General features: G+C 46.6%; 1 protein-coding gene across 4 annotated transcripts; it reads left to right on the top strand.

The window, feature by feature from the left end:
* The first annotated feature begins 730 nt into the window (after positions 1 to 730).
* LOC115561259 (tripartite motif-containing protein 3) lies at positions 731 to 23,795 on the top strand. Of its 4 annotated transcripts, XM_030381159.1 has the most exons (13): positions 731 to 870; positions 11,766 to 11,957; positions 13,718 to 13,961; positions 14,490 to 14,641; positions 15,050 to 15,230; positions 15,729 to 16,461; positions 17,357 to 17,460; positions 18,068 to 18,235; positions 18,575 to 18,743; positions 19,374 to 19,433; positions 19,923 to 19,993; positions 20,552 to 20,692; positions 20,993 to 23,795. In XM_030381159.1, the coding sequence occupies exons 2-13, from the start codon at positions 11,812 to 11,814 to the stop codon at positions 21,143 to 21,145; spliced, it is 2,322 nt and encodes a 773-aa protein (XP_030237019.1). In that variant the 5' UTR covers positions 731 to 870; positions 11,766 to 11,811; the 3' UTR covers positions 21,146 to 23,795. The 4 variants fall into 4 exon arrangements, with proteins under 4 accessions (XP_030237019.1, XP_030237022.1, XP_030237020.1 ...); XM_030381162.1 differs by lacking the exons at positions 731 to 870; positions 11,766 to 11,957; positions 13,718 to 13,961 and adding an exon at positions 14,025 to 14,047; XM_030381160.1 differs by lacking the exons at positions 731 to 870; positions 11,766 to 11,957; positions 13,718 to 13,961 and adding an exon at positions 14,128 to 14,133.
* The last annotated feature ends 629 nt before the right edge of the window (positions 23,796 to 24,424 follow it).

The raw sequence follows: 24,424 nt of genomic DNA, 5'->3' as shown, positions 1-24,424 counted from the left end.
CCTCGCTGTACGCCCCGCAGTTGTAGGCTACAATAACTCTTCCGGTAGTCCTATACCACCTCCCATGTCTGACCCGCCCGGATCACTTTCGCTATCTCCGACTCCCACACAGCGGGGCGCCCCCCATTCTTCCTGCACCCCATGTTATGGTAGATCTCGGGTCTATCTGAGCGCAGCTCGCTGGGAATACACTGGGAATGGAAACGCAAATCTGCGCGTCATGGTTTGACTTGGCACGGCCAAAAGTGCCAATAGAAAAGGTAATTTGTTTCCATGACGAAACTTTATATAACCAGGCTACATGTATGTTTAACATACATACAAAACATTCTATGCTTCCTAAGCCCTAACATAGCTCAGTGTGTCAATGTAACTGACGTCAGCAGAGACTGAAGTAATGGAGTTGAGTTGAGTTGCCGTTATTGTTGCCATTAGGCCAGACGGGTTCATTGCATGTCTTACGTGACATATCTCGTATTTACACCCCACCATCAAAACACAAAGGTGTTTAAAATACGACTCTATTGTCCTTGTATGGGCAAAAAAGTGGGCGGTCCCTTTCCAGGAGGAGACCACGCCCCTTTGCAGCAGCCCAAACTCCGTTATACTCCAAACGAATTTACATAAACCACGCCCCTCCGCCTGAGATAGGCTCCCTTGCACCCATTCGACCAATGGTGGGCGCGTATGTGTGTGTTTTAACACACACATACGCCTCCTTTTCCTTCTTCCTGGCTGTCGCTCCCTTCCAGCCCCTGCCCTTTTATTAGTGTCGGCTGTCCGCTGTGTGGTAGACGCTCCGCGAGAGGAATACAACACTGACAATGGGCCGCTTTATGCCAAGCCCGCTGTCTCCCGCACGGGATTCATGTGAGTACAATCGGCTCATTCTCCCTTTGTGTCGCTCTGCCATTTCTACTTATTCTCTTAGTACCGTTAAAAAAAATAATACGAGGCCATTTTCTCGCCACCCCCCCCCCCCCCCTCGCTCTCCTCCAAACAATAAGTGGAATGGGAGGTGTAATGAATAATTTATCGGAGCGTCTCATCCGCGAATTTGTAATGCCCCGAAATCACGGGATGCTAGCCTGACCGCTGATCCCCGGTGCCCCTACTCTGCGATTACATTCATCACTGTTTAAGCTCAAGGAAAAAAAAAAGCTTCATGTATTAAATGTAACTGTTTGGGCTAAGGCCTCACACCTCCCTTGGCAGCATCTCTCTCTTGTCTCTCCTCAAACTGCCCCCAGCTCCATTTTATCGGCTGAGCGGCAGGTGGGCATGTCTGCTGCAGTGTGCGGGCTGGGCCGCCGTCATCAAGATGCTTTTGTTTAGAGGTTTATTCTGTCGTTTTGTTGCTTTTTTTTGTTGCTGAACACACACACACACCCACACACCCCACACACCCTACACACGCGGTGCAGTATAGGCCCGGGGCTAGGCCTTTGTAGATCAGCTGCTTGTGTTGCCTCGTAGGCTACTGCAGCATCATCCCGGGGTTGTCTGTCTGCCGCTACGGCTGGGCAGATGGTTGGGGCGGAATGCTATCGATTGGGCGTTTTTTATTAGAAAGGGAAAAATTCCTTAGAATAGGGTTTAGAGGGTAGGCCTACAATGCGGTAGGGGTTTACATTCGGCTGCCTGGAAAGTGTGGCTCTCTGTTAGAAAAGCTTTCTCCGGCTCCCCCCCCCCCTCCCCCCCCTCCCCTCTCCCCTCCCCTCAAGGCACAGTCAGTCCGGCTGCTGCCCGTCACTCTCTCTCCTCCTCCTAGGGTCTCTCCTGCTTCTTATCTCCACCATCAACTCATGCATCTAGCAGGTGGACAGAGCAGGGCCTGGACCACACGGGGTCTAATATAAATGCGATGAACTTGTTTACCCTTCTGCAGCCTTTTTTTTATGGTGGGGGTGGAAAAAAGTAGCCTGTCTGTCCAACTTTCCCAAGACCTCATTTAATTTATTGATATCCTCGATTGCAACATTCTGCGGGAGCCCGTTTAAGTATAGGCTTCTTGATAGGCTATATCTGCGTTTTGACCTCGTGTTTTCTTTCAAATATATTGGGGATGAGGAAAGTTAATTTTGGCCTGATCATATAGCTTTCATCTATTTAAAAATACAGGTCGTTTTGATTGTATGAAACCCTTAATTCCCCTTAAAAAAATAATTCAGTTGTTGGATAAAGGTTGCGTGTAATTGAGGAAAAAATTAGCATTCAATAGAAAAAAATATGAGCAGGTATTTGTAAGGGGTCACGCGTGAGGCATCCTTGGCTCAACGATGCTTACTCGTGAGGACACTGGGGATCGGATCCTTTCAGCTTTGAGTCAAGGTCTGTCCTGCTACTATGTACTCAAGCAGCTTTGGGCTGTTACTGTCACTGAGTAACTAAAAATCATCTCCATGCAAACAATCACATGGACTGGATGATCCCTCAAGTATTCTAAACCGATCAAGAATGCTGAACCAGATCAAATGGGGTCAAGTGTGGTGGATCAAGTAGGCTCAAACGATAACAGACCCTCTGGTTTGCACCGTTGGTTTAATAGTGGAGCTCGAGTGTGTGGCGTCATGACACCTTTGTGGGGGTGACATGTTTGCAGTCCTTAACGCCAACACTATGAACAAACAGGGAATCTAAATAGTATCTCCAGCTTTAAAGCAGTGTTGCACACACTTTTTAGTCTCATGTACAACCACATGAACCTCAATTACCCCTTCACCAAACGACAAATGTTTTGCTGTAGCGGGAGAGATTATTGTCTCATTTCTACTAGTGATCTAGTATATGTATAAGTAGTCCTTTTTCTATATCCCGTATTCATGTTTGGATTGGTCCTCCGTTTGCACTGCGTTTTTCTTTGATAATTTTTGCCATTTTGTTGTTTGCTGTTTTTGTTTCCATTTGTGGTTTGTATTGAATAATATCCTTGGGGGGGGGGGGGTACAATCTATACTTTTGCGCTGATCCTGTACGATTACTGACCATTGATCAGCAACAGCAGGATGAAGTAGTCATTTCCTCACTACATCGGCATCATTGATCCTCAAACCACAGAGTGATTCCAAGCCATGAATAGTTTATCATTTGTCCCGCTGACACAAGTCTTTTATTTTTGGCCCGCTTGTCTTCATCAAACCAATCACCGAAGCCGACTCGTCACCGTCTGTTTAGGCTACATACAGACGGCCCTGTCTTATCTGATACAAGGGTTTGGGCTGAGAGAAAGTATTAATTAGTGCTGTTTAATAATCATATAGTGATCATAGCAATCATATTGTTGTTCTAATGCAGACACATGAAGATTTTAGGATAGGAGCTGTGTCTCAACATAAAATATGAAAAGTATTCTCAAAATATTCCTCTCATTTTGAGGGCTCTTCAGGTAACCCCAGGCAAAGATTTATTATGGAGAGTTAGTCACATCCGTCATTTTCAGTCACATAATCTCATCGCGGTATTGGAACGACACACAGCCCACTCCCTCTGCACGGTGAAGAGGCAAATGATATGACATGATGTGATTCATTCAGTGTGTGTGTGTGTGTGTGTGTGTGTGTGTGTGTGTGTGTGTGTGTGTGTGTGTGTGTGTGTGTGTGTGTGTGTGTGTGTGTGTGTGTGTGTGTGTGTGTGTGTGTGTGTGTGTGTGTGTGTGTGAAGCTAAGACATGCCCAGCACTCTGCAGTGGATTCACATGTAACCATGACGACGACCGGTCTGTCTGTTTGGCAGTCTAGCTTACCGTTTGCCAGCCTTTATATTTCAAGTGTATGTCTTCCTGTCCATTCACCGGTTTGGCTGTTTGCCCGTTCTTTTTGCCCGTCCTTCGCTCCGTTGGACTGTCCGTCTAGCGGTCCTTCTGCCAGTCTGTCCATCTGTCTGTCAGTCTCAGTCGAACAACGCTCTCTTCGGCTTATCTCTCCAGCTGCCCTGCTGTCCTCTTCCTAACCATCCAGGTCATATGATGGAGCCTCAGACGCACAGCAGCTCTCAGACCGGGTGTACAGGGTGCACCAGTCTCATGACCTGAGATGGCCTCCAAGATTATCTTGTACTACCGGTACTAGGTATAACAACAGTGAACACCAGCTATTAGAAACAGACAATACAAATGCATCTCTAACCCTACATTTAGTCCACAAAAATAGATTTTTTTATACTTATCTTTTGACCATGATTTAATATTTTGATCAGTTTCTGTTTATTGACACAAGCTTGCATAAAAAACTGTGTTAATTGATAATTAACACAGTTTTTTATGCACGTCATGGAAAATAACCGGTAATTAAAACCGCTTATACTCACTGAGTCTTCGGGCAGGAAGCATTATTTGACCTAACTGAATGGTATGACATTAGCAACCATGGCAGTAGCAGTTAAAGGTTCCTTCTGTAACATTACAACGGGTAGTGAAGTCTAAATTCACAATATGAGAGAGTGGTCTCTGCCCACCCATCCTCCCCAGACAGGAGGTCCTCAACCTACAACAAGCAACATCAAGGCCTACACTATACATTTATAACGTAAAACCTTTTCAATTTAATTGTTTTCTAATTATAAACCAGCTCAGTAGCATATTTGGCATCTCGTAGTGTGGAAATTGGCAGTGGCATTGAGAGAATAGTGTAGCGCGCACAGGAAAAAACTAAATTGAATATTGCGTCTTTCGATTCAGCATGTTTTCTTAATCTCTGATGAAATTTCACGGTAATTTTATTTTTTTTAGTACAGTCGATTTGTTACATATAGCTCCTTTAACATCACCCATTAAGCTTGCAGTTTTAGCTTCTTAATGGTTTAATGCATGTGTAGCAGTGCTTGCATAACTGCGGAGACGATCGTCTGAGGCGGTGAGTGTTGGGGGTGGATCCACCGTTTAGTGGGACAGGATTTTTCTAGAGTGGGTCCAGACTGGCACTTCTCCAAATCCAGAGAGCCCCAAAAACACCTCAGTTCAGACCAATCTGTCTTATTCACTATAACCCGACTTGGGGTAGAATCGAACACGACCAGGAAGAGGGATACGTTTAGTCCTTACGTTTCAGTGTGTGGAGGATATCACATACAAAGCATTTAGGGTGCACGTAGTTGCATAAGAGTACCTTGCTGGAAATTTGTGGGGGCTTGGCGTGTTGGTGTGCTTATGCTCATGTTGTGGTACTTGGCATATCAAAGTACATGGCATGTAAGGGGGCTTGGAATCCTAGACTACTTGGCATTTAACGCTACCTAACACGGGTAAGGTAAAGGCTTTCTAAAAAAGCTTTTAATGCTTGGCAAGAATAAGCATAAATCAATTAAATAGGCTAATAAATGGAGGAAGACTATTCAGGAATTCATAAGTAGGTCAACCTAGTGAAGAATATCTCCTTTCTTGCTGATCTGTTCACCATATTCTGCCCACACAGCATCTGCTGTTTCTAACCACCCTGGAAGATTTCCTCTTCCAGATCTAACTTTCCTCTCTCGTCTTGGGTTTTGGAAGCTGATCGCCCTTGCCAGCGAGGGCTTTAATAGACTTCAGAGTTGTCAGCAGATTTAATTTGAACGTATCTATACATACCTTCAGCACAATCACAGCTTTACTAATGGCTTCACAGGCCAACATTCAAAAGAAAATTCGATAAACAGGAATAATGGCCATAAACTACTGCAACTGTACAGGAGTATTTTATACAGTAACTACGGGATATGCAGACCATGCGTAATGATGCGTCACACTTTATGAATGGAGGGGATTTAGGGAGAGATAAGCTGACCGGGTGTGGCTCTTACATGGTCACCGAGTCAAAGACGGATCACATCCAGGCTTATTAAAACAAGGCGCTGATGTTTCCTTTCCTGAAATCCTCTTAAACCGATCTACTGTAACAAAAGGCTCTGACCTGTGTGGGGGCCGGGGGGGTCACTGTATTACCACTCACCACCTCTCAGTGGAGCAGAGTGCTATCTCAGAAAGATGAAATATATAAATGAGAACCACCAGGAATACACGTGCATGTGCTTCTTAATCGGTACGTGAAATGAATAAATAATAAGGTACTGATGGGTGTCCCCTCGCTGGGTGGGCGTGGTGGCTGTGAGTGTCATGGGAGATGACACATATTAGAGATGGTGTTGTGACTGTCTGGGAGACCTGAGGGCTCACCCAGATGGCAGAGCAGTCACAGTGCAGTAAGGACCGTAAGGACAAGTAGAACCCTGAGTGGAGTGGTGACCGCCCAGCAGAGCTGGGCAGGTGGTGCAACGTGCGGTCGTCATGACGGCTCACCCATACTTGGCAGCTGTGGGGCTTGAACCGGCAACCCCAAGAAGTGGAGGACAAACGCTGCAACGGCCCGTGACTGCGTACGTTCGGGACGGTGGTACTTTGTAGACTTGAGTAGAGCATTCTTAAGGTGTGAGGAATGAGGCTGACTAAAGGTTTCTTAAAGTATGGGTCAACTCAAGAGTCCCAGAATGGGTGGCGAATCGCATTCCAGTTGGAGGCGAGTTGCGACCTGACAACACGCGGTACCCCTGTAATGAAGGGGATACAATTCTGGCGGACTTGTGAGTTTTCTGAGTGTGTGTGTGTGTGTGCTGTAGGTGGGTCCCACGGACACACTCAAATTTTGCTGGTGGGTCCCAGTGTGAATTAGTTGAACAACTCCTAGGAAGACCGGTCCTTCTTCGTTACAATGGCAGTTAAGTTCTGGAGGGGGAGTAGGTCAACAAAGAGGCGCCTAGGGTGAGGGTTCGATCCCTGGTGGTGGTGATGGGTCCCTGGAAAGGGCTCCTCCTCCTCTACCTCCTCCCAACTGTTCCCGATGAGCTGGTCATTGGCGTGTGTGGATGATGACGACACTGTTTATTTAACAACACGTCCGTGAATGGATACAGTGGTGGGACACGGTCACACGGTGGATTAGCATCCGTTCTCCCAGAGCGAGCACGTGGACCGGAGCCTGGATGTGGAAGCAACGTTCTGGTGGGCAGATGTACACTCCTCCCATGTGTCTCCTGCTCCACCGGGCTGATTAATGAACCCCTACTGTACTAACTGCTGATCACGCCGTTTTTTTAGGAAACCATAAACAAAGGATGGGGAGAGGGGGTTGGCTAGCCGAAGGGAAATGAGGTATTATAACATTAGTACGTGGTTCTTTGTGATGTATTGATTCAACAATATATCTTGCTTATGAATGCAAAATTGTGTTTCTCAGGAAGCCGTCTGATGTGCAGTGTATCGTGGTTTCGTCGAAGATGTATAGGACGAAAACCAGAAAAAACACTGCAATATCTCAGAATATTATGAATCTTGTATTCTCTGAAATTGTAGCCTAGAACAGCGTACGACTTTAATGGGTGTTTAACACTGTTTATATGAAGGAGGTTCAGAAGTGATATCAACTGCCTGCCACTTGCCCCCTCAAAGCAGTTGAGGTTTTTCTTCTAGCTCATTCATCAGTTTAATTACAGTCCTGGCTGAGGCTAAGCGTGGCTAACTCAGTGGGCTTGCCTCTACTGCAGAACACAGCCTTGTCCAACAGTCTGTACAACCTCTGAGGTGTGTGTGCGACCTGAAGGCCCCGAGCAGTGTGTAGAACAACACGTTATTGGGCTCAAAGTTCACTATGACTGCTTGTTTGTTCCTGAACTCCATACCTTTTTCACTTATCTCCTCTCTATTTCAATACAGGCTGTCTGGCTTCTGTTAGGAAGAGCCTGTTAACAGTTTTTTCTACACACAGTGAAATCACAGAAGGGGAGGAGCCATAGGGGTGGGACCACTCGTCAGCTTCCTGGTGATGTCATGCATCGGAGGCCATTCAGACGTGAACTTAAGGAAGGAAGGAAAGGGTCGCGGGGGGGAGTTGGTGTAGTATTGCAGTGAATGGCCCCGTCTGACTCATCTAGTGATCGGTCATGCGCTATATATTAAAAAACATACCAAATTGAAGAGATATTTAAAAAAATGTGTGGTGCAGTAGTGGAATACACAAATTACTGTAGTTACTGTATCTTAGATAGAGAAAAATGTACATGGGAGAGTGATGCAGAAGTGAAAGAGGAAGGGAGGGGTAAAGGGTTTTAACGAGAAGGGGAGTGAGAGGATGACGGAGAGGGGTGGTGAGTTGGGGAGAGAGAGCCACAGAGATGGAGGGTGGGGGAGGTAGAGGGGGAGAGGGAGAGGGAGGGAGGGAGGGAGGGAGCGTGGTATAGAGGGAGGGAGTTGTTAGCGTTAGCTGAAAGCATGGTTGGAATGTCATTGTTGGAGAGCTCTGCTTCTAGTTTTTTTTCAGAGAAGGCAGAGGCAGGAGAGAGGGAGAGAGAGAGAGAGAGAGAGAGAGAGAGAGAGGGAGTGTGAGAGAGAGAGAGAGAGAGAGAGAGAGAGAGAGAGAGAGAGAGACAGCTGCTTATGAGTCTGCATTTCTTTCTCTCTAATGTGAGGGAGTGGGCAAGAGAGGGTTGCTGCGAGAGGAATTTATCCTCTAGTCTCCACACTCTACAGTAATGATTTAGAAATGAACGTACATGGTTAAAGACGGTGGATGTAAGGGTTAGAAGAGTTAGGCTTAAGGATGGTTAGTTTTAAGCCAGAAATGGCTCTGTTTAGGTTATTCAGGTATGTTTAGGCTTGGTGGGGGTCGTCAGAGTAAAGACTGGTTGGAAAGCAATGCATTAGGGGGGTGATCCCCAGAGAAGTCTGTGTAGTTGCACCAAGATAGAGGGAGAGGGAAAGGCTGTCTCCACCCCCTTGTCTGCCCTGGGAGGGAGAGACAGGTGGTGTATGATCTCTGACAGCCGGGGGTCGGCATAGGATCCCAGAATAATGGGGGGAGGGGGGATAGAAGATTTCCTGGTCTCTCTTTTTTTTTTTTCTACTGCTTCCTGCCGACACAGACGGAATAACATCCTCTGGGGGAGATAATGAAGGAGCTCTGTTCGCTTGAAGTGTAGAGTCCAGACCTGGACTAGTATGACCCAGTAAGCTTCACTAAACAAAGACTGAGAAGATCAGGGATAGGACGTGGGAATATAAGATATGATGTGTGGCATGAGACGATTAGCGAACCATTAAAACGAAAAAGAAGTTCTATCTAGATCCATGGAACATGGGACATGTGATTATACATTTCAAAAGAGCTACTCTGCATGATCGTTCCCAACCTTGCTTAGGTCAAAGTCACTTTGGATCAAAGCTTCTGCTGCTGAATTACAAAATGTAAATGCAGCCAATGTAAGCACGACCATTAAAACAATAGACCCATCAAGTTTTAAGTTGCTTGCTTCTGATACAAGCTCCTGCTTAATGGAAATGCAATGTAAATTTGAGGCCCTGCACTGGGCGACAGGAAAAGTGTGTTTAGTTTGGTTTTTGTGTTTAGCTTAGTTCTCAAGGGTTCTGTCTTAAACTCCTCCTTTTTTTAAAGAAAAAATTCCATCCAGCAAACGGGACTTGCTCTGGCCTTTCCCATTCCATCGGCTCCTAACATGACTTCAAAACGTTGGACTGCCATTTTAGCTAGGCCTGCCGCTCACGGGAGAAGCATGACGAGCAGCACTGCCGAGGTGTGCCACCTCGACCAGCTGTAGTATTTGTGGGTGGAGTGTGAAGTGTGGCCCGGGTGCGGTGGTGGTTGTGATGGTTATCACCAGCTTTGTTCTGCTCTCAGTCAAATGGATCAGAGAAGAGGCTGCTGGTTTATCATTGTACGTTGTTGAGCACTCAGATACCCCCATGCTCCGGGCTAAGTCTATCTGGACCATATTAGGTTTGTTTATTAGGTTTGTTTTGTTTCGCCTAAAAGTGTTTTCTGTAAATGTAATGTATAACAAATTCATAAAAGTGATGCCCAGTAGGCACCTGGTACAGGCCTTGCTGTCCCTAGAAGGAGAGACCTTTCTTCTGTATTCCTTGTCCATCCCAGAGGGGGTTTCCTCCTTCTGGGTTTTGGGGTGTTGTCCTTTAAGCCTTTACGCAGGCTGGATGACGGGGGGGCGGGGGGGTCTCTGTTGGTGTGGCCTGTGATACCCTTTGAGACTGGGACTGTGATGAAGGGCTATAAAAATAACAGTCAGAGGAGTTTGGCTCTCACTCTCACTTACTAAGTAAAGTTCAAATTTTATTTAAGTCAGGCTATAACGTCAGGGAAAATGGGTCTCCAAAACCCGTTTTGGCTCTTGTTGTGACAGGACTTCCTCTAGTCTTCTATCAAAATAACATATTTTTCACTGTAATACCATCCTGTGTAAAATATTTTATCAGACAGAATGGCGGTCTGTACATCACTATACAGAATGACGGCCGAGATAAAGGAAAAAAAATATTATAGTGGAAGGATATTCAGTACTACTGAGTGGACAACACAAAATAAACGACAGATTAGATTACAAGTGTGTGTGTGTGTGTGTGTGTGTGTGTGTGTGTGTGTGGCCTGTAATCTGTTGTTTTTTACTGATATGACAGATGTAGTGTGACATTTGGATCACACCGTTAATCTGTGTTTGACCCACTGATACACTTGTACCATGTAATGGCATCTCTTCTATCCCATAATACCATTTACAGGCCTGCTGTGATGGGACCAACAATAAACGCCAAATTAAAATCACCAAACGAAAACGCAGGGAGATTGTCTTGTGCAACGTGGACGTGTTTATTTCCACCCAAGTGTCCCTCCGAATGAGCTTTTATCTTGGATGGCTGCCCTCGTCAATAAGCCTCATTTCAGCCACAGTAGGGGGTCTGCAGTCTCAATTGTTCTTCCTCCCAAAGTTTGTGATAGTCGCTATTATTCATATAGCGCTTTCCTTGACACTGAAAGACACTTTCACTGGCAATAAAATACAAGAGAAAAACGTAACGTCTATCAAGGAAATGTCACTTTAAAACATTCAAAACTATAATTGGTTGTCGAGAGATTAGGACATTTATCTTATTCTCTTCACAGATATTCAGTTGTGTTTTTCGTCGACATTCGTTAGGTCGTTGTGTTCGTTAATCGTGAGGCTGCGTTGAAGATGACGTAAAGTAAATCACCGGTGTCACACTATTGTGTTTTTACTTGGGCTGAATAAACGGGACAGTGTTGACATGTCAGGCGTTTTGCTGTGCAGTCTATTTTGGTAATTTTTTTTTGTCCCTGTTGTCCCTGCTGAACCCTGGCCGCTGGTGGTGACTCACTTGTTCCTGCTGCTCGCGTTGGACCGGGCCAGAAAGAGGACGGGGCGAGGAAGAGGAGGGGAGAGGGAAGGGAGGGGATTGGTCAAGGGCGAGGGAGCGAGGGAGCGAGCGAGGGAGCGAGCGAGGGAGGATGGGGCGAAAGATATTAGACACCCTGATGGCAATGTAGAATCTAGTCTCTCAAAACCTCTTGCATCTCCCTTTCTCTCTCTCCGTCTCTCTGTTTCAGTCACACCCTCTGTCTTTTGCTCACCCTCTGTTTAACTGTCCCCGTCTTTCTCTTTCTCACCCTCTGTCTGCTATGCCTCCTTGCTAAGTTGTGGGTACAGCGGAGTTGGCTCGAGGTTAGGGATAGCTGGCATTCTATGGCCCGGTTCTAGGGCAGAGTAAAGACCTCTGTGTGACATTTCCTTTGGACCAATTCAGTTAAAACATTTATTTTGAATAAACAAATATGTGATTGTGTCCTCTTTTCCATCTATCTTTGTCATTTCTTATTCGACTTGATGTGCTTTGACAATGTAAATGTACTGAAGTGGGCGACGGATCGATGACATCTGTGTAACTTAGTGTTCTCTTTCTCTGGGTCCCTCAGGTTAAACGGTCGGGTCGATCCGTCGGTGTACCTGAGTTGGTCGTGAATGTCTCTCACCATGGCTAAGCGCGAGAGTGGCAGTACCAGCCCGGTGGTGCGGCAGATAGACAAGCAGTTCCTGGTCTGCAGCATCTGCCTGGACCACTACCACAACCCCAAGGTGCTGCCCTGCCTGCACACCTTCTGCGAGAAGTAAGTTCTTCACCCCACCTCCGGCCCCCGGGCATCATCAGTCCCGACACCCTGCTAGGACATCTCAAAAAACTTAAAAAAAAACTTAAAATGCGTTAAACTTCAAACGTAATCAAAAACTGAATTCAAATCACAGCATACATATTGTGAACAACGTGTTGTAATAGTTAAGGCCTTCAACTCCCAGGTTTCATTTGAAAGGTTAGGTTTTCAAATCCTGCGGCAACACCTAAACTAACACACACGGGAATGAGGTCTGCAAGGTTTAATTATATAATGGATGATGGATTTATTGAACCCTTGCGACCGTTTTAAAACCGTGTGGATGCAGGTTAGACAGAGTAATTGTTGCTCTGCTATTTTAGCAGCAGTTTTTTTAAAAATCCCAAAGTATAAATAATAAGGCAAAGTTGCGTTGTTGCAGGAAGAGAGGAGTAGAAACGTGAGTTAGGTTTGGAGAGAAGAGTGCCGGAAAATGTTGTGTTGGACTACAAAAGCTTAGCCTTCGCCAAAAGATTTGGTTAGAGGTGGCTTGAGATTCTGACGACCATAGGGAAATCTTCTGTGATTTCAGCGTGAGACTACTCCCTTGAGCGAGACTTGGTGTGACGCCTCTCTTTAGGGATCCTTGCCATAATGTTGTCAAGACACACAAATGACAAGCTCAGCCGGTCATTAGCAAAAACAAGCACTTTTAGAGGACATACATTGAGGGGGTGCTTTTGCCCCTAAGGATTACATTTCAGCCCATTTCGCAGATGCCGGCTACAGTTGCTCAATACTGGGTACATGAATCCTTTACACAAAATGATGGGGGAAAATAGGATAAAATATCCAGAAGTCATCCTTTAATAATAAGCCATAGGTCATGACTGTGGTAGTGGTTAGGATGTTGTTCATACAGAAATCTAATAATATGAATTATCGCATTAAGTCCCATACACCAGTGATTCTGTCATCAACATATCTCTCCTATGAAGTCAGCAGCTAACCTAGGAATAACACGGGTACTTTTTTTTATAGGGCCAAAACTTCTGTCTCCAAGAAGACTTTCAAAACCACATTACCTTATTTTTGTATAATTTATGACATTCGTTCCTAAACGGTGTATAATGAGAATGATATTTAAATCAGTTTAAATAAATGTCAGAGTCTCTATTTGATACTCCATTGGGGTCTGGCATTTAAACTCGGTAATAAAGCTTTATGGTAGCTTAGATAAAATTAAACTACATTCCATCAGGACAATTATGTATTGAACGGAAACTTGACAAAAATTCACTGATCTAGTGTTTTACTCCTAGTCAAGTAATGTCTTGCAAAGAGGGTATTTAAATTCTTAATTAAGGCAGAATTGAATCAGGTCAGCCCTCTACTGACAGTCAATTGTAGAGCAAGGATTTATAGTAAACATAGTACGTTAGGGCTTCACTACATGCAGGGCTGGTTGAAGTTAAAGAACATTTATAATAAATTAGAGGAAGACTATGTTATGACTGGCCAGCTGGGGGGGGGGGGGGGGGAGGAGGGGGGGAGGGGAGAGAGAGAGAGAGAGAGAGAGAGAGAGAGAGAGAGAGAGAGAGAGAGAGAGAGAGAGAGAGAGAGAGAGAGAGAGAGAGAGAGAGAGAGAGAGAGAGAGAGAGAGAGAGAGAGAGAGAGAGAGAGAGAGAGAGAGAGAGAGAGAGAGAGAGAGAGAGAGAGAGAGAGAGAGAGAGAGAGAGAGAGACCCTTTTCACCTTTCCCTTTGCGTCCCGTTTCAGATGCTTACAGAACTACATCCCGCCTCAGTCCCTGACGCTGTCCTGCCCGGTGTGCCGGCAGACGTCCATCCTCCCGGAGAAGGGCGTGTCGGCCCTGCAGAACAACTTCTTCATCACCAACCTGATGGACGTCCTGCAGCGAGACCCCGAGTGCGGCAGCCGCCACCAGGCCTCCAGCGGCCCGGAGTCCGTCAGCGCCGTGGCCGCCGCGCAGCCCCTGTCCTGCCCCAACCACGAGGGCAAGGTAGGCCTACCACCGCTGCTAATGCTAGGGCTACTACCAGCTGTAGGTTTAAACACACACTGTCCTGCCCTAACCACGAGGGCAAGGTAGGCCTACCACCGCTGCTAATGCTAGGGCTACTACCAGCTGTAGGTTTAAACACACACTGTGCTGCCCCAACCACGAGGGCAAGGTAGGCCTACCACCACTGCTAATGCTAGGGCTACTACCAGCTGTAGAATGCTGTCCTGCCCCAACCACGAGGGCAAGGTAGGCCTACCACCACTGCTCATGCTAGGGCTACTACCAGCTGTAGGTTTAAACACAAACACTGTCCTGCCTCAACCACGAGGGCAAGGTAGGCCTACCACCACTGCTAATACTAGGGCTACTACCACTTAGCTTCAAGTCTAGGTTCAGATGAGCATGTGTATGAGAGCAAGTGAGTGGGGTGGGCACATGTGCGATTATACCCCTCAAACACCCCTTTATTTTCCGCCCAGGGTGCTCCAGTTCACCGTTTGGTTTCTGTTATGCTGCCCCCTGCAGGTCATGGAGTACTACTGCGAGTCGTGTGAGACGGCCATGTGTCTCGAGTGCACAGAGGGCGAGCACCGGGAGCACATGACCGTGCCTCTCCGAGACGTGCTGGAGCAGCACAAGACAGCCCTGAACGACCAGCTGGACACCGTCCGCAACAGGTACATATCCCCGCTGGGTACTGCGTTTCGGAACTCAATCTATGGGTCGCGTCCCACTGGGCCGGGGGCTCTTACACTAGGGGGCGCTGTGGGACAAAAGCTGCAGCTTGGTTCCCTTTTTTATGATGATTAATAATAGAATTATAAAAAAAACATTTAATTTCATGTTTTATAAAATAACATCTGGACTTGTCTAACAATTTGTGCCGATCCCAATTAATTCAGGCCCGAGAGACTTTTGCTATGATCATCTGTGTTTTGGTTTAGGGAAATTCCTAGCAAAGGCTTTAGCACATTCTTCAAATCCCTTGCCTTAAAAAAGTTGCAAACCCCTGATGTATACGTCCTGCAAGCAGTGTTCGGGAAAACCAGACCGAGTCACACCCCTCTCAACCCCTCTCCTGACAGGATACCCCAGCTGACGGCCGCCATCGACCTGGTGAACGAGATCTCCAAGCAGCTGACGGACCGCAAGAACGACGCGGTGGCCGAGATCAGCAACACGTTCGAGGAGCTGGAGAAAGCCATGCACCTGAGGAAGAACGCCCTGATCGCTGAGGTGGAGAACATCTGCAGCACCAAGCAGAAGGTCAGCCCGGCCCTTCTCTAGCTAGCTCCTGTTTATGCCCTTTTGTCCTTGGAGAGGTTTGTTGTTGTTGTTGTTGTTGTTGTTGTTGTATCCTTCAAGAGTCAATGCACTAAGACGGTATCTTAAATAGGCTGACACGATTTAACGAGGCATGTCATCTCGGTGCAGGTGGGGGGGGGGTTAGGACATCTTGCTCAAGGATGATCACAGGCTAGAGACGGAGGACAGTGTTGTTTGCATTGCGCACGATGGCGAGCTTCCACAGAAGGCTTCACATCAGTGGCAGTCTTCTTGGATGTAAACGAACTGCCTGAGTGGCCTTCTTCTGTACAGTCATCATCATCATAGCCGCATTTAAAAAATCTTTCTGAACGAGAAAGGGCACCACACCATCTGCCAGGACACGTAACCAGTGAGCTTGCAGATTCCCCCTGGTTCCGAGGCGACTCAGAAACCCAAATGAACCGGCGCGCTCCTCCCCTCGTCCCCCGTCTCCAGGTGCTGCAGGCCCAGCTGGCGTCGCTCCTGCGCGGCAAGGAGAACATCCAGGCCAGCTGCAGCTTCACGGAGCAGGCCCTGAGCCACGGCTCGGCCACCGAGGTGCTGCTCGTGCAGAAGCAGATGAGCGAGCGGGTGAGCGCCCTGGCCCGCCACACGTTCCCCGAGCAGCCGCACGAGAACGGCCACCTGGAGTGCCAGGTGGAGACGGAGGGTCTGCGGCGCTCCATCCAGAACCTGGGCGTGCTCATCACCACGGGCGCCGTGGGCCACACCAGCGTGGCCACGGGCGGCGGGCTGCGGCACGCCCTGGTGGGCCAGCCCACCACGGTGACGGTCACCACCAAGGACAAGGAGAGCGAGCTGGTGCGCAGCGGCAACGCGGCGCTGCGCGCCCAGATCACCTCGGCGGACGGCACCGGCTGCCCCGACGTGGAGGTGGTGGACAATAAGAACGGCACGTACGAGGTGGGCTACACGGTGCGCACGGAGGGCGAGTACAGCTTCTCCCTGCTGCTGTACCAGCAGCCGGTCCGGGGCAGCCCCTTCCGCCTGCGGGCCGTGAAGCCGTCGGACGTGCTGCAGTCCCCCGACGACGTCAAGCGGCGGGTGAAGTCGCCCAGCGGCGGCGGCGGGCACGTGCGGCAGAAGGCGGTGCGGCGGCCGTCCAGCATGTACAGCACCACCAAGAAGAAGGAGAACCCCATCGAGGACGAGCTCATCTACCGCGTGGGTGAGTGGCGCCGGGCCTCGCGCAGAACGCACCGCCGCTGCCGACAGTCAGCCGAACCCAAGCACCCGACCCATCACCTCAACCATGTCTCAAAGCATAACCTCAACCACATCTCAAACCTTAACCTCAACCATATCTCAAACCATAACATCAACCACATCTCAAACCATCACCTGAACCATATCTCAAACCATAACCTCAACCATATCTCAAACCATAACCACATCTCAAACCATCACCTGAACCATATCTCAAACCATAACCTCAACCATATCTCAAACCTTAACCTCAACCATATCTCAAACCATAACCTCAACCATATCTCAAAGCATAACCTCAACCATATCTCAAACCTTAACCTCAACCATATCTCAAACCATAACCTCAACCATATCTCAAACCATAACCTCAACCATATCTCAAAGCATAACCTCAACCATATCTCAAAGCATAACCTCAACCATATCTCAAACCATAACCTCAACCATGTCTCAAAGCATAACCTCAACCATATCTCAAACCTTAACCTCAACCATATCTCAAACCATAACCTCAACCATATCTCAAAGCATAATTCAAACCTTAATCCAGACCATGATCCAAGCCATAACCGAAATCATAACTCATCAGCCAACAAAAACCCCTGCACCCAAAATCAAGTACCCAAACATTCCATCCCGTCCTAAAGCCCCGAAGTCCAACCAACAATTGGTGCGGACCCAAACCGCGTCTACGTAATCCCTCTCCCACCTTGTGTAAAATCTCTCTCATACCGTTACCCTCTGCTATATCTCATTGACTTGCCTTGCCTGGTTGGATGCACTGATCCACAATATGCCGTAGACGAGGAGATGTTCATGAAATACCAACCTCATCCTCTTGATCTGATTGACAGGAGCTCGAGGGCGGGATAAAGGAGAGTTCACCAACCTACAAGGCATCTCCACCTCCAGCAATGGGCGAATCATTGTCGCCGACAGCAACAACCAGTGTATACAGGTAGGCCATTAAAACACGTTTTTACGATGAATGGTTTTGGTACACATTAAACTAACCATCTGTTATTGGTGATTTACTGATATCTTTTCACTGCCGATAAGAGTGCTTAAGTTTAATTATCTTATAATATGTGGTGCCGATTGAAGCTATTCATTTTCTGGTGCATTATGAATGTTGTTGTTGTCATTAGAAAACTAATTGAGACGATGATAATAATAATAAACCTCCTCCTCCACACTCCTGCTGGAGCAATGCTTTCATACAAGCAGAATGAGTCACTTTTTAACATCTCGTTCTAATGGCTCTTGCCATAATCATCGTTTCATGGTTTTGTTTGTCTGGTTTGTCGGAGCACTGTGTGGGTGCAGCCGACATGATGCTGTTGCTGGCCAAGCTCTTTAACTGTGGCAGCTTCCACTCCAGTTCGCCACACTACTGCCGATTTCCATAGCAAAGTGGGCGTATTTCCCCTCTTGTGTTTTATTTCCTTTGTTCTATGGTGTAACTGCAGCTCATTCCATTGTTACACAATTCACATCAACGGCACATCCAGAACTATGAAGTCGTAATGCATTAATTTAATGTTTTGTTGTTTTTTTTTTCTCAGATATTTTCGAACGACGGCCTGTTCAAGATGAGGTTTGGGGTCAGGGGTCGCTCCCCGGGCCAGCTGCAGCGCCCCACCGGCGTCACGGTGGACATGAACGGGGACATCATCGTGGCCGACTACGACAACCACTGGATCAGCATCTTCTCTTCGGATGGGAAGTTCAAGGTGAGGAAGGACCTCCATGAAGAGAATTCACGTATCCAACCATGTGCCGCTTCTTCACATGCGTACAGTGAAATCAGAGACATGTTATTTAAGAGCTGGTTAGGGTGACGTCATCTTGCATAAGGAGGCCTGGGGATCAAATCCACTACCTTTCAATGGGGATTCAAACACACTAGCCACGGCTTTACACTCCCCTGCCCATCAACACAGCTGCATTTCTCTAGAACACAACCTTGCTCTCTAGGTTGTGAAGCGTTAGGTTAGTGCGGGGTTAGGGAGGTATTCGTCGAAAGTTAACGCAATGAAACTCATGATCTCACCCCCCTTGGCTCCTGGCAGAGCAAGATAGGCGTGGGACGTCTGATGGGACCCAAGGGCGTGGCCGTCGACAAGAACGGGCACATCATCACCGTGGACAACAAGGCTTGCTGCGTCTTCATCTTCCAGGCCAACGGGAAGCTGGTCACCAAGTTCGGGGCCAAGGGAACTTCAGACAGACAGTTCGCAGGTAAAGTCCGTGGAGCTAGTGTTAGCCGCAACAGCTAGCGTTAGCAACAGCTAGCTTAAGTAATAGATCTTCACATTAAAAAGTGACGAGCTAGCTAGTAGCTAAAACACTACTGGACCACTGATAGACTACCTAGTGCAATGTTTTTTTTTGCCGAAATAAGGGATTCAGGTACCATTGCTTCACCAGAAAACTAAAGGTATCTTAAAATGATTGCCTTGAGCCCAAAGCAAACGGCCGTGTCGGGTCAGACAAAATCGTGTTCTTGAATTTTCGAATACTAAATAGACTTTCCCTTGACTTATTTCTATTTGAAGCGAGTAACAAATATACAGTAACTCAACATTTCACTTTTTGAATTAATACGACTATTTATTATTTTGGTGGGTGGGTAAGGTCTATCACCCAAGACATTGCTTGTGGCCGTGCAAAATAACCTACACTTTTAAGATTATGATATTATTTTCCGTTGCTGCTTGAAAATCATGAATATTGTAATTCATTGTTCCTTGGGCCCATACTACATAATCTCATATCGCCTCCTACGTGTATCTCTCTTGACATAATCTCCTACCTTTGCCTCTCTGACGTCTCCTCTCACGTCTCCTCTCATCTCCTTTTTTCTTTTAGAAAAATGCGGTGCAAACATAGCACCGGATCAAAAGCTTAGTAAATCTGGCCCCGTCTTCAGTAAGTAATCCTTATTCACTGCCCAGACGTGTGTGTCTAGGTGTGGGACCAAACCTTGAGTTTGGACTTCACTTGAATGCCCTTTCTGTTACTGTCATATCTGTTAGTATTTGTCTTTGTGTCTTGATTCTGTGAAGCCAGATTAGTAGATCTTGTTGTTAACATTGGCAGGGTCAGGGGTTCGATTCCCACTGGGCCAACCCATGCTAAGAAGTGTATGCAATCGCAATTTTCTATAGTGCTGTAGATAATGCATCAACCAAATGGAAGCTGAGGTTGATGATAATGATGATGAGTATTGTTATGTCCGTGATATACCTTTTATAAAACCGGTCCCAGTCAGACACTAGCAAGGAGAAATACTGTTGAAGGATTGGTCATGGATATCTATATTAAGCGCATAACTTCCTCTATTTCCTCTCCTCAAGACTGATGACTCACACTTCCTGTCTTCCTCCCTTCTCCCCCCCCCCGCGCGTCTTCCCTCAGGTCCTCACTTTGTAGCAGTGAACAACAAGAATGAGATCGTGGTGACGGACTTCCACAACCACTCAGTGAAGGTATGGCCAGCCCTGGTTATTATTAAAGATTATATTATAAAAAAAAAAAAAATATTAAAGATTATATTAGGTTTGAAAATCATGACATCACAGGTGGGCATGTCCCCCTGGATGTCTGACGGATAGATGAGCAACGTTTGCTACAGTCCACCGTGGGTAGGCTGGTAGATCTATCCAGCACACATCTAGGTGGACACGCCCACTTGTGATGTCAGAAGAGGCAGATTTTCAAAACGGCTGGTAACGGCTAATCACACTCACACCTGATAATATGTCACCTTTTAATCATTATTTACCCCATCTAAAAACATTCCAGTTTAAATAGAGGCTCCCCCTTTCCTTTCTGTGATTTTTCAATCGATTGGTTGATTTGAATGATGGGAGAGCAGGTCATATAAATCAATAAACGTTGCACGTTATTTCGTTGCACATTATTTATGATTGCAGTTGTTTTACGGACACGTTGCCCGATGAGATAACCGTGGTTTCCTATTTATTTCCCCCTTGATGCTAACAACAACAAAGACCCAACCAAACTTTCTCACCCCCCCCCCACAGGTATACAACGCGGACGGAGAGTTCCTGTTTAAGTTTGGTTCCCACGGCGAGGGAAACGGCCAGTTCAACGCTCCAACCGGTGTTGCCGTGGACGCCAACGGCAACATCATCGTGGCGGACTGGGGAAACAGTCGCATTCAGGTAGGAGAGCCTTAAAAGAGAAGGACGTGCGCACCCTTAATGTGTCCCTGGAAGGAACATTCCTCTCACTTTCTGTTCCCCCCCACCTCTGGATAAACTCCCATATATTATAATAGTTACCACAGAGGAAGGACAAAACCTCTTAATCTCCCTCAGGAACATTTTCCTAAAATGGTGTGTGTGTGTGTGTGTGTGTGTGTGTGTGTGTGTGTGTGTGTGTGTGTGTGTGTGTGTGTGTGTGTGTGTGTGTGTGTGTGTGTGTGTGTGTGTGTGTGTGTGTGTGTGTGTGTGTCCCTGTAGGTCTTTGACAGCTCAGGCTCCTTCCTGTCTTACATCAACACGTCTGCGGACCCCCTGTACGGGCCGCAGGGCCTGGCCCTCACGTCTGACGGTCACGTCGCCGTGGCGGACTCTGGGAACCACTGCTTCAAGGTCTACCGCTACCTACAGTAGGGGCCCCTCACCTCGACCATCACTAGGGGCCCCTAAGCTCTTCCATCATAAGGAGCCCCTTACTGCTATGATCAATAGCCCCCCCCCCCCCCAAATGAATACCATCAATAGAGGCCCTTACATTTACCATTACTAAAGGCCCCTCACAGCCATCAACAGTAGGGGCCCCTAATTGCTACCATCAATGGAGGCCCTTGCAGATATTAACGCTCGGGGCCCCTTGCCGCTATCTAGAGTAGGGGACCCCTCAAAGTCAACACCCCATGGAGCCATTAGAGCTACAATTGCCAGAGTCCCTTTTCTCCATATCCAGTAGGGGGCCCTCAAAGCCACCGTCAGAAGAACGGCCTCACAGCCGTCTACAGGAGGGGCCATTTAACAATACCATCGAAAGACACACACACACACACACACACACACACACACACACACACACACACACACACACACACACACACACACACACACACACACACACACACACACACACACACACACACACACACACACACACACACACACACACACACACACACACCAGATCCTGTGCTAGCCTCCGGTGTGTGTTGGGTAGGGAGCGATGGCGGTTTGTCCAGACTCGCATTGAGCGTGTTCTAAACCTCGTATTAAGATCCGAGCCCAGGGGGGTGAAGACCGGCCGTGTAAAGAGTATAATGAGCCATACCTTGTCCATATGCATGACGTTTCGTTTGGCCCCGAATGCCTGGGCGAGAACACACACACGCGCGCGCGCACACACACACGCGCACATACTTTGACCCCGCTGGTCTGCTTTTACTATAAACGTAGTTAGTGCCATCAGTGGACCGAGCTGCGCTGCGCTTCGCTTTTACCGCAACGGATCCACTTTGTATATGAAAAATACATAATATATGATGATGAAAACCAACAACATTACATCTCGCTCTCCACAAGCCATCTGTGCATTGATTTGCTGTATGTACTGTGTATGCATAAATGTATATTGTGTATATTGCTATCAACTCCGTGTACACACACACACACACACACACACACACACACACACACACACACACACACACACACACACACACACACACACACACACACACACACACACACACACACACACACACACACACACACACACACAAGCGCAGCCTTTTGGATAGACCACAGCATTTAAAGACAAGTGTGTATGGCAGCTGTTCTTAAGTGTGTTTTTTGAGAAATGTACCCAGCACATGCTTGCAGAGAAGTAGTGTTTTCATATTTATTGCAAAATCTAAACAGCACAATATTTTTTTGGGATGTTTACATTTTTCTTTATATTTTTTGGGGGGGAGAAAAAAAAAAAGAAAAAAAAGGGGGGCTAATTTAATTTAATTTTTTACACTAGTTCAGCATTTACAAATTTATTTTTCTAATTTCATATCTTTTTTTTGGGGGGGGAAGCATCAAACTTTGCGTGGTGTTGAAGCACGAATAGGTGGATGAGTTGTAGTTGCCACAGTCCTGTTCTATTTAGATCCCTTGGTTGATGATGACTTCCTAGGCTAAGCCCGGGGTGGTCCAACCCATTATCTGTGAAGCCACCATTTTTAGAAGCTCCGATATCCCCGGAACTGTGTGGCTCATTAATTTAGTGCAGATCTTTCATACTTAATTACTTCCACAAATTGGAAAGACAAACAATTTATTTATTTTCTCTTTACCATGGTGGTGAAGAAATTGGCTCTTCATTGTGTACTGATCTCATTGTGGATTTATTTTCAAATTTTGCTTTGTGGTCGAACGTTGTTGAAGAAAATTTGGGTTGATCTAAAGTGACCGGTAGACTTGTAGGAGATGCTTCGCAATGTATGTTTGCTTCATCATCAGAACCCCTGTAGATTACAACAGTTCATCATTTATTAGAAGAGATTAGCCATCAAATGCGCCGTCTAATATTGATGGCATTCATGTAAAATGATGGATTTCAGAGCTCCACATTTCATAAATATCTGTTTGCCTGTGTCAACGTGTTGAATCACACCATGACTGACGCCACATGTCCCTCTGTCTCCCTCCGGTGTCTGTTTTGTGTAATATCCCTTGAGCGCTGGTGCCACAGCAGTAGATGGACTAGGTACATATGAACCCAAGAGGTTGGTTGATGGTATCAACCGACACAACTCCAGTCTCTTAAAGGGCCCCTATTCTACCACCGAGGGTAATGATGATTAGTCATTTAAACAACAACCCTATACCCAACAGCCGACCCAGTGAATATTATCTAACTAGCTAGGTAGAGGCCGAGCTAGCCATCGCACATCTGTGTGGACACGTCCATTTATGATGTCACAAATGGGTTGATTTTGTAACTGCTTAGTTGCTAATCAGTATTACAGGGGCCCTTTGAAGCTGTTGTAACACTGTCTAAGCAGTGTTATATAGAGTACTGGCTAGCATTTTGTACGTACCTAATCCATTCTGTGACTTGTTGCCAAACGGAAGCCTCACACACCTTTTTTTTACAGGTGTGCAATTGGCTACCCATTAGCCACCATTAGCCCAACAATATTATCAAGTGTTCTTTTACACTCTTTTAACTTGTGTCACACCGGTCCAAATGATTCTGTTTCTCTATTAATATGCACTGGTAATAAAAGCACATGGTTTACGGAGATGTGGAGTGATGTTTATTACGAAACGTTAAACTGTTATCTAATAATATTAAAGTTAGTTACTGATATTGATAGGCAAAGATGTTGTAGAATGGTGCCCTCAAATTGCTTGTTTTATTGCTTTTATAGTCCTATTTGCTATGAGCAGGGCCAGTACATGGCAGTAGGCATTCAATAATGTTGGTTCAATTATTACAGAATATTAAAAAGAAACTGTGCAATGGACTGAAATTATATACCGAGGGTGATTGGAATACACACGCACACGCAAACAACCACTGAGAGAGAGGGAGAGAGAGAGAGAAAATCCAATAATCCAGTTCTTGGCATTGAGGCGCTTCTGAGTTGATGTGAAGTCCTGCCTCCCCTTAAATGACATTAATTCATCTCCCAGTATCTTTAATAAGATTCCCCCTTAGGCTGAGTGAGATTGTTCACTATCACACTCCATTGATTCTTAACTGGTTTGGGGCAGTTTAACCAACAAAACTTCTAATGACACAGAAGAAAAGATATTGTGATGCAGTTCAGAGTGCTCTCACGGAAAACGTTGATTTAAACGGAGCTGCTTCTCTCAGCTGTGCTAACGGGTTATTAGACAGTCAAATGGATATTTAATTGGGTAACGAAT

Source organism: Gadus morhua, chromosome 16 (assembly GCF_902167405.1).
Source record: "Gadus morhua chromosome 16, gadMor3.0, whole genome shotgun sequence".
In the NCBI taxonomy this organism is placed as follows: Eukaryota; Metazoa; Chordata; class Actinopteri; order Gadiformes; family Gadidae; genus Gadus; species Gadus morhua.
The sequence above is the reverse complement of the archived record's forward strand: the minus strand, read 5'-3'. Positions and strand labels throughout refer to the sequence as shown.

Coding starts and splice junctions, on each gene's coding strand:
- LOC115561259 (XM_030381159.1), top strand. CDS start 11,812: ATGTCTCTCACCATGGCTAAGCGCGAGAGTGGCAGTACCAGCCCGGTG. Junction 16,462..17,356: donor CGAGCTCATCTACCGCGTGG/GTGAGTGGCGCC, acceptor TCTGATTGACAG/GAGCTCGAGGGCGGGATAAA. Junction 18,744..19,373: donor TTCAGACAGACAGTTCGCAG/GTAAAGTCCGTG, acceptor TTTTTCTTTTAG/AAAAATGCGGTGCAAACATA.